The sequence below is a fragment of the Pteronotus mesoamericanus genome, unplaced genomic scaffold, assembly GCF_021234165.1.
Source record: "Pteronotus mesoamericanus isolate MK-2021 breed Mesoamerican mustached bat unplaced genomic scaffold, CSHL_Meso_final scaffold_36, whole genome shotgun sequence".
Taxonomy (NCBI): Eukaryota; Metazoa; Chordata; class Mammalia; order Chiroptera; family Mormoopidae; genus Pteronotus; species Pteronotus mesoamericanus.
Window position 1 is genome coordinate 22,772,764 of NW_026555313.1, and position 9,730 is coordinate 22,782,493.

The following is a 9,730-nucleotide window of genomic DNA, read 5'->3' on the forward strand; positions in this document are numbered from 1 at the left end:
TGCCCTGGACTGGGAGTAGAGCAATGTCCCTCCCACGGGTCCCTTCTGAAGCTGCTACCAGATGCGTCCATGCACTAAGCAGGATGGACAGATGACCCTCTCCTCCGCCACTTCCCACCCTGGGCCCCTTCTCCCTGGGCCCCTCGCACATGCCTCCTGCCTTCTCTCAGGGACCGGCAGCTTTGAACCCACTTCTCCCTCCGTCAGGGCCCACACATGCCATACACCATGGCAGGTTTCTCAAATTAAAGAGAGGTGGGTTACTCTTGGTGCAGGGTCAGGGATACGAAGTGAAGGGTTCAGGAGGCGCAAGGTTGGCCCTGGGACCCTGGTTCCAGAGAAGCACACCAGAGAGGGCAGGCAAGGGCACACTGTACAAGGTGGAGTGGGAGAAAGACAGGGCACGAGGGGGGCCACAGGGAGGAAAACAGGGCACGAGAAGGATGCAGGACCAGCCGCCTGTTACTTGGCGCCCCCGTCGGCATTGCCCTCACCGTCTGTCTTGCCCTCCTCCTCTGTCTTCAGGTCATCCGTGCTCAGTTTCTGCTCTTTTTTCCTCCTCACGCACTTCACTATCATCAGCACCAAGATGACCACAGCCAGGAATCCCCCCACAGAGGCTCCCACGATCACTGCCACTGTGGAATCCCGCTCAGGGGGCTCTGGAGAGGGAAAAGAAACAGACCCACTGAACCCAGGGCTGGAAAAGGGAGCCTGCCCATTGGCCCCTGCTCCTGTAGTATGTGTGGGGTGCTCCTAAATATACCCTTCTCCATGGAAAGCACTTCAGGCAAAAATCAACCCAGACTATTTACCTCTAAGTCCCCCACCCCAAAATCCCAGGGTGCCTAAAAGCCCCAGGGGAGGGCAATATAACACAGTATTTAAGAACATGGATTTTGAGATCAAATAGACCCAAAATTGAGTCCTGATTGTGTTACTTATTAATTGTGTGATCTTAGATAACATCCTCTCTAAACCTCAGTTTCCTCATTTGTAAAATAACAGTATCTCCCTCACAGGGTTTTATGAGGATGAAATAACATAATGCGTATAGAAAGTTTAGTCCTATAACTGAGCATAGTAAGCACCCAATAAATATGAATGCTGCTATAATGATTCCTAAGATCATGATTGTGATTCATAGCATTACAAGGACCCTCTGAGACATGTTGCCACGTCCCACATCCTTAAAGTCTGGAAGAAAGAAAACAGATGCTCTGTACTCAACACAAGCTGTCGATCCCTCTGCTCAGGAGGACACAGCCTCCCCCAAGGAGCTCTGAGCTAATACCACTAGAGAGCAGTTGTGGACGGTCACTGGCCAGGAGTGGTGAGGGGTCCCCACTGCAGCCCTGTGGCCCTCTGCCTGCTTGCCCCTCACCTTCCATGAGGACCTGCAGGTGGATCCTGCCATGGCCACGGTGGCGGTCGGGCGGGTTCATGATGTAGCAGTTATACAGGCCTTCGTCCTCGATCCGCACGTTTTTCAGCGTCACTGACACGTCGTATTTGCTGGGGTTCCCCGAAAACTCCACGCGGTCTCGGAACCGCTCCAACTTCAGGTTAATGATCTTCATGCGGAACTGAAGGAACTGGAGGTGGGCAAGGGACAAGATGGGGGACTGGATGAGCAAGGAACTGCAAGGAGAGTGGGATGCCCATCCTCCTGTGCGTTCTTTACCCAGAAGACAGATAGTTACCTCTAGACCTCCACCGCCCCTCCCAGGGCCGCCCGGGCATGACAACACCCTTTCTGCCAAAGCCCTCCGGAGCAAACAGCCCACCTCTACAGGGTCCTGGTCCAGCATGGGGGCAGGTGGCAGGAAAGGTGGGCCTCATGCTCCAGGGGCTCCTGCCTCCTTCCCTAACCCCACCTTCATCCCAAGACTCACCATCTCCTCAGAGCAGTTACTACACTCCTGGTAAGTCCAGTTCAAGGAGAACTGTTTGTGGTTCACTGTGTAGCAGGAGTTGAAGGTGCAGGCCAGGCGAGCATCAGAGCCATTGAGCACATTGAGGGTAGTAGGTACTGTGACTTCCATGCTCCGTCCTGGTGGCACTGCAGACAAAGCCACAAGCTGGTGAGTCTTCTGGCTAATAGGAACAGGGAAGGACAAGCCTGCTGTGTCTGGTGAGAAGTGGAGCAGAACTATGGCTAGGGGCTGAGTCTTGTATGGCTGAAATTGGCCAGGGGGCAGGGTGGGGTGGGCAAAGTTCATAAGGGGTAACTGATGTGGCCCTGGGGGTAAAAATGGGAAGCAGAACAAGGCTGGGGTAGAGAGAAGCCAAATCACCTGTCAAGCCAGGTACAGACAACTGGCCCCAAGCCTTTTCTTGGACCATTATCGGGCAGCAACTCCCCCTGGCCATCCTGCTCCAGTCCTGCCATTGCTGCCTGCTAGCTGAAGACGGTGGGAAAAAATTTCCACTGAGCTGGTCTCAGTTTCCCCCATCTTCTCCATCACTCCCAACCATCTCTGCTGAGCCAAAGTCCTTCCAGGTGAAGGAGGAGTGTCCTTGATGGAGCAGGCAGCATTGAGCACGAGGACAAATGGAGATTCACAGGGCCCACACTCTATGCCCCAAGGCCAGAGCAGTGGCCAGCGCAGCTCCTTTACCATCCCCATGTTTCCAGCAGGCAGGGATGAGGGCAAACAAGCAGTGGGAGGGAAGAGGTGCCCCAGAACAAGAGATGCAGTTCCAAGGGACCAGGTGAGTCTACAAGGACAAGAGTCCCGTTGGAGGTGTCAGGCCTGGAAACGCTACAGCAAGACACCTGGTCGGGCTGAAAGGGTAACAGGGTGGGAACAGAAGATTTCTGTGGAATTCCACCAAGACTCAGTTCAGGAGACCTGGTTATGGGACTGAGAAAGGCCTGTCCCTCTCTGGCATTCTAAGCAGAGCAGAGTCTCGGGTGAGGCAGTAAGCCAAAGCTGCAGCGCCCTCCATGGAACAGAAAGCCTGCAGCACAAACGTTAAGGGGGTACCCACTCTCAAAGTCATGCAATACCTCGCTCCATTTTGCATCCAGTCACCTTACTTGCTTTACCCTAATGCTGGCCTTAATTCTAAGATTCTCTGCCAATAATGTCAAAGCCTCATGCCAAAAGATTAATTTACTTATAGAGAACAAACAGTAATGTTCAGCATCAATCATTCATTCACTCATTTACCAAATATTTATAAACTACCTACTATGTTCTCAGTCTAGGCCCTGGGGGATATTGTTGTGAACCAGACAGGCAGAGTTGCTGCAACATGGAGCCTGTATTCTAGGGAGAGGACAGAAATTAACAAGGAAAGAAAAGAATAATGTGACATGACATGGGTTGTAAGAAATTAAGCGAGGTAATGAGGTGTTTTATATCAGAAGTGAGGGAAGGCTGCTCTGAGCAGGTGACATGCAGGCGTCCCCTGACTAAAGTGAGGGAGTGAGCCACTTGAAATTTTAAAGGGATCAAGTTCCAAAGCAGCAGAACATCAAGAGGAAAGTCCCAGTGGCTGGATTGAGCTTCGTGTGTCTGAGGCACAAGGAATAGAGTGTTCAGGAGGGCAAATGGTGAGACCTGAGGTCCCAGGGTCAGGCAGGGACCAAGTTCAGGGTCTGTGGGCCAGAACACGGACTCAGGATCCAATTTCTTGGAGTGATACAGGAAACCACTAGGGACTGGGAACAGGGGCAACTAGGAAGCTCTAGGCAAGAGCTGCTCATGTCTTTACAGGAATAGCATAGACATAAAGATCTGATTAGATGTGGGTTCAATCTCTGCTCTGCCTTCAATCAATTAAGAGACCAGGGGCAAGATCCTTCACCCTCTAAAACTCAGTCCCCTCCTCTGTAGAACACAGCTGATGACTCTACCTCCCAGCACTGTTATAATAATTAAATAAGATAAAATATATAAAGTACAGTGCACAGTCTGCCTGACAGTGAGTCCTCAGCATTTGGGAGCACTCATCCTAAATTCTCTTCAAGGCCTGCTCACCTAGACAGGAAGGGTTCTAGGGCAGCCCCCTGGCAGAGGGCACCTTAGAGCATGGCCCCTTCAGGACTCCATTTTCAAACTGTCCTGTTGTGCAAAGCTGCAGGGCCCCACCCCGCTGCAGTCTGGAAGCGGGGATACCAAGTCCTTCTGCCCAGCCCGGCCCTTAGGCTGAGTGGCCAGGCCAGTCGGCAGGACTTATGAATAGGAGACACTCTGAACTGCTGGCCCTAGAGGTCAAAGCAAAGAGGCCTTGGCCTGTATGGAGGGATAGGCATGCAGGCCCAACTGCAAGGCCAGGTCTCCCAGGTGTGCACTAAACTCACTAGGGAAGTATGAACTGGAGAGGCAGAGTGGACCCACCAAGGAGAACAAAGCCCAGTTCCCCCTCTCCACGTTTATATCATTATGAAAGCATCTAGTACAGCTCCAGGCAAGGAGGAGGTGTGCAGAAAATGTCATCACCGCCCCCACTCTGCAGAGGCAGAGAAATCTGCAGAGAAGGAGGCTGGCGGGGCCTTGTCCTGAGCTTACCTCATCTCCCAGAACTCCCTGCTTCTCTAGCACTTTCCCTTGAAAGGGTCCGCTACCTTCCAGGGCCGCCAACCAAAGGAGCCTCCAGGAAGTAGGTGCTGTAAACCTGGCTGACCCATGCTTGGCCTCTGTCCCGTCCCAATCCACAACATCATTCCATTAGAACTTGAACCCCATGAGGCAGCACCCTTCATATTGAAGAAGACGGCACCCTGCCGCATAGGAGGTCAGAGACATGGGGAGCAAGGGGCCTTTTGTGGCTGGCAGGTGGGACTACAGACAGAGAGGTGCAATGCAGGGTCAACCTCCGCGGTACCCCTTCCCCCCCACCCCCCTCCTGGACATTGGAGCCCTTCAGGAAGCACTAGGTGGAATACACATGCCCTCTACTGGTCAGAGAGGTCCACGACCAAGTCCCAACTGCTGAGTAAAGGAATAGGGAGTTACCAAATCAGAGGAAGCCAGAGTGGGGACTCTCAGGAATTGGGGATCTAGCCCTGTTGTCTTACCAATAGGGAAAGTGAGACCCTGAGAGAGAGACACACACACAGAGTATGGGGCAAGCTGGGGCCAGCACCATGGTTTCTGACTTCTAGTCCATAATACCTCGCCTGGACCTCAGGCTCAAGCCAGGTGCCTTAGGCCTTTCGTCCATCCAGGCCCTCATTAAAAACAAGAAAACCATCCCAACAAGGTCAGAGCTATAAGCAGAATCTTGACTGCTTGATGAATTCTGCAGCTTCAGGAAAGTATCAAATCCACAGCTACGGCTACCAAAGGATGGAATAATACCAAGGTGCTTGCTGCGTTATAGGCACTGTTTAAGCACTCTGGAGATACTACCTTGTTTAATACTCACGGTACACTACTACTACACCCCCACCTTCGCAATGAGGAAATTAAGCACGAAGCAGTTAAATGAGTATCCCAAGCCAGTAAGTGGCAAAGTTAGATTTGAACACAGATGCCAGGCTCTGGAGAGAAGGTTGCAGGATTGAGGCTGGGTGGGGGTGTGATTGTTTTTCAAGGTTTCCCAAGGACCAGATCTCCTGCCGTCTACACAGTAGGTCCAGCCACCATCACTGGGCAGGTTTGCCAGAAGGGAATCATTCTATTTAAAGGAACTTCCATACCAGGGAGCCCTTAGTCTTCCTGGCTGTTTGTCTGGGATCAGACCTGGGACCTGGGTCTCTTCGTTTCCAACTCACAGAAAAGAAGTGATGATCAACAGAGGTGCAGTAAGGATGTAGCTTTTGATCTTAGTTCCAAAACCTCCCTAGTGCCAGGCCTCCCCATTTTCTCCAAGGTGCATCGGGCCCCTTAGGCACCATGCCATCTACTGTTTTCACTGGCCCATCTTGTAGTAATCACAAAATGTCCTCATCTCCTGCCAAACACTATCTCCTGCAGAGACTAGAAGTCAATTCTCTTCACTCTTCTTTCCAAGCCTGTGGCAAACTATGAGGTAGGTTTATTTTCTTTTTGGTTAAAAAAGAGAGAGAGAGGTCTAAGCAGAGAAGTTATCTCTATGATCTTCCGGTCCACACTGCCTCCTGGGGTAGCCCCCGCTTCACGGGTGACTGTGAAGCCCAGCTCCTGCCTCCTGCCCTGCCTTATCATTCAGACTCACCCCCATTCCCGCGCAGCCCTGACAGCAATTCACCCCAAACATCCACTGGCTTCCTGTTGCTCTCAGGATCAAGTCCAGGCTCCTGCACGTGGCTTCCGAGCCCTTTGCACTCTGGGACCAGCCTCCATGCTCGTGTCCTGTCCTGCCAGCTTCCAACCCTCTGTGCTTCCTCCCCTTCTTACCCCAGAGTTCTTACTTTCCTAAAAACACTACTTTCTCTCACTGTTCCTTCTTTCACAATGTAACACATGTTTTTGCCTCAAGTTGGGAAGCTAGTTCACCCTTCTGCACCTGGGGTCTTCCCACTTATACTGCAGACGCCAGCTTGTAAGGTATCGCCTAACAGCCTCCCAGTGCCTGTGCCCTTTCCCCAGCCCTGTTCTTCCAATTCCACACGGCTCGGAGTCAGAATGACATAGTGGCCTAGACAGGGGCCCTTAGTGCCCTGACCTGATCTTAGGCAACATACTTAACCTCTCAGCGCTGCAGCTTCCTCACCTATGAAATGGGGGACAATAAAAGGACCTCCACTTGTGGGCTGTTGTGAGGATTAAATAACTTACTAGTGTATAAAGTTCACAGCAGTGCCTGGCACATAGTCAGTCCAGGACAAAGGTTGGCTGCTACTATTATCATCATCATTATTATTATTGTTATCACAGCATATTCGATACTGTGTTGCAGTTGTTTATGTGCCTGCATCCCTCCTGAGGCTCTGGGGAACTGATTCTTATGCATCTTGGTATCCCTTAGACCCAGAACAGTATGTGACACTCAAGAGAAGTCTGTAGAATGAAGGAAAGGCATTGCCCCCCATCCCGCCACATCTGGGTCCCAGCAGTAGATATGTTCAGTGGGACTGAGTGAGGGCCAGACTCTATTTCTAGGCCTTGCCCAATAAAACCCAGACTTTGGTAACCAGGCTAGTGACCAGAAGGCCAATGGTTTTGAGAAAAACTCTGGGGAAGCCCAATCATTTGGACTTTCTAGCTAAAAACTAGTCTCCCATGCTTTTGTTTCATGTACAGCAGATTGCCCAGCTTTTCCCCTTTGCCAGCTGTCTGGTCATCCTTGCCAACTCAGGCCCAGACAGTTTCCTCCCTTGTCACTTGTAGTGTCCCTCCATCTTGAGGACTGATGCTACTACAACCCCCAAAGTTCCATTGTCCACCTCAGCCCTCAGCTCGGGTGTACCAGGGTGAGCCTCACCACAGCGCCAATCAATTCATGTTCAGTGTCTCCCTTCTTGCATCCTCTCCCCAGCCTGGTTTGCAGAGGCTTTAGCTTCCTTTCACCACATCACAGCCCCCATGTGCTAACCTTCTCACCCCAGAATCCATCTTTCCCTAAGCCCTATCCTGGTTACTGAGCCCCTTCACTTAAATAAGGCTCTCACAGGACTGTCTCCCTCCCGCAGGAAGCTCTCCCTAACTCCAGATGGAGGTCACCTGTCCTGCATCCCCCACTTTTTGTGTGTAATTGAGATTCTGTGATGAATTAGGTTAATCTAGCAGTAACATTCCTGAAACATTGGGAGCAGTAGAGTTCAACAGTTAAGAACATGCTGAAGTCAGACAAACAGGCATTCAAATTTCAGCTCACCTTAAACTCGTAATGTGACCTTATTGGGCAAGTTACTTAAGTTTTCTGTACCTGTATCCTCACCTGTAACATGAGGATAATTAACAGTATCTACCACATACAATTACTGACTACCGTGAAGACAAAACAAGGTGTACAGTGCTTGGGCACGTGAAATACATTCATTAAGGTTACTGCCTATTGTTGAACACCTGACCGACTTACATGCCAGACTCACAGAAACCCAGGCAATAGATATTCTCCAGTTCATCCATGAAAGAACTGAAGCTCAGAGAGGTTGAGTAACTTGTCTATGGATATGAAACAAATGACACAGGTGGCTTTCAACACAGATCAGACTCCTAGGTTCACGCTCTTCTGTTCTGCCACATATTCCTGCTCTGTCGTTAAGAGGTCCAGTAACCCAGCAAAGCTAATCCAGCTTATCATGCAGGAGCCCAGGGCCTCTGCACTGCCTGTTTAGCACTCCTACCAAATAGTGCAGCGTGGCACACCAGAGAAGACAGGCTTTTTGATGGGGAATATTCCTACTGACAATCCTCGGGCCGTACTGTCAACTGCTACATCAACAAGGAGTAAGTTCAGGAGCAAGAATGAAACCAGCAATAAAGCAATCTTGCAAATAACTCTCCAGCCCATCTATCCACCAAAAATCCCCATGAATGGTCAAATACGAAATTAACATTTGGATCACTTGACAGGGCAGTCTGCAAGGCAAGGCTGGGCTGGACATTTCTGAGACATGGTCTTAAAGGGCCACAGCTCACTGGCCCATGGTTTCCTTTTCTTTCCTGATCCCCTCATCTGACCCTTCCCCCACTCCCTGAGACCCAAGCCAGAGGTGACTTCTGCATCAGTGCCTGCGACAGTAAATCTCCTCACAATCCAGAGATAATTCTTCAAGCCTCCCACCCACTCCCCAACACATTTCAAAAAATCAGTGATACAGGTTTCCAGGAAGCCAGGCCCAGAGTCAACTTTCTGCCCCCAACTACCCCACACAGTGTCTCCTAGTATCATATTTCCACCAGATTCCAAGGATTAAGGTTCACAAAAGAAGCCCCTTAAAGGAGCATTAAGTCTCAGGACCCCACACTTGCAGCCCATTTTAAAAATTTTTTAAAAATCCATAAAGAGCCTCTGTGGATGGATCTACCTGCTCGCTTCCCCCACCCCCAACACACACACAGAGGTCCACTTCAAGGCAATCTAAACAAAAATCGGCTCCCTTGACAACTGTCATCCCCAAGCCACACTGAGCATTTCTGTGACCAAGCAGTCCCCGCGTCATACAGTCCCCACCATCGTCTCCCCAGTTCCGGCAGCTTTCTTCCCAAGGACACCAAAGAGAAGCTCCAGCCACGTCTTCTTTCCTGCCCCTGCCCCCATCCTCTTCTAGTCGCGGCTGCCCTTCTGGACCCTCAGAAGCATGCAGATGCGCAGTGTAACTTACCCAAAGAGAGAAAGAGACTGAGCCCTGTGAGGCTGAAAGCAGGGCGAGGTAGCCAGGCATCTTTGTGCATTTTCAGAGACTGAGATGTTAGTCAGTATATGGGAGAGTGTGATGTGAGGGGACGAGGGCTACAAGGGAGGAACTGTTAGGTGCTAAAAAGAAATGCACAGGTGTACTTCAAAGACACATACAACATTAAGGAAGCTTTATTTCCATCTCTCTAATATGGCCGGCCTGTATGTTGCTGCTTAAAAGAAAGAGGGAGTGTGTAAGGGAGAGAGAAAGAAAGGGGGGGGCGGGGGGGGGGGTGGAGTAAATTTTGTGGTTGTTGGATTTCAAAAAGCAGGTGGGAGGGCATAAAAAATCTTTCCGAAAAGAAGGATGCCCAGAAATTTTTACCCTCTAAAACAAAAACTAAAGCAAATTCTGTCTTTCTTCTTAACTGGGATCATGGTTGTTTTTTGAAAGCGTTAGAGGAACCCATTTATTTCAAGTCTTCTGTAAAGGTGAGGGTATCTTCTTGTC

At 50.5% G+C, this 9,730-nt stretch overlaps 1 protein-coding gene across 1 annotated transcript; it reads right to left on the reverse strand.

Annotated features, from left to right (window-relative positions):
• Positions 1–462: 462 nt before the first annotated feature.
• Positions 463–9,472, reverse strand: SCN2B (sodium voltage-gated channel beta subunit 2). The gene is made up of 4 exons (XM_054592336.1): positions 9,206–9,472; positions 1,896–2,062; positions 1,385–1,595; positions 463–662 (listed from the first exon to the last, which is right to left on the reverse strand). The coding sequence occupies exons 1-4, from the start codon at positions 9,273–9,275 to the stop codon at positions 463–465; spliced, it is 648 nt and encodes a 215-aa protein (XP_054448311.1). The 5' UTR covers positions 9,276–9,472.
• Positions 9,473–9,730: the final 258 nt, after the last annotated feature.

Excerpts from the sequence above, each read along its gene's own strand:
- SCN2B (XM_054592336.1), bottom strand. The coding sequence starts at position 9,275 with ATGCACAAAGATGCCTGGCTACCTCGCCCTGCTTTCAGCCTCACAGGG. Across the intron at positions 2,063-9,205 it reads CAGTCTCTTTCTCTCTTTGG|TGCCACCAGGACGGAGCATG; the intron begins GTAAGTTACACT and ends CTTTGTCTGCAG. Across the intron at positions 1,596-1,895 it reads GTAACTGCTCTGAGGAGATG|TTCCTTCAGTTCCGCATGAA; the intron begins GTGAGTCTTGGG and ends GCCCACCTCCAG.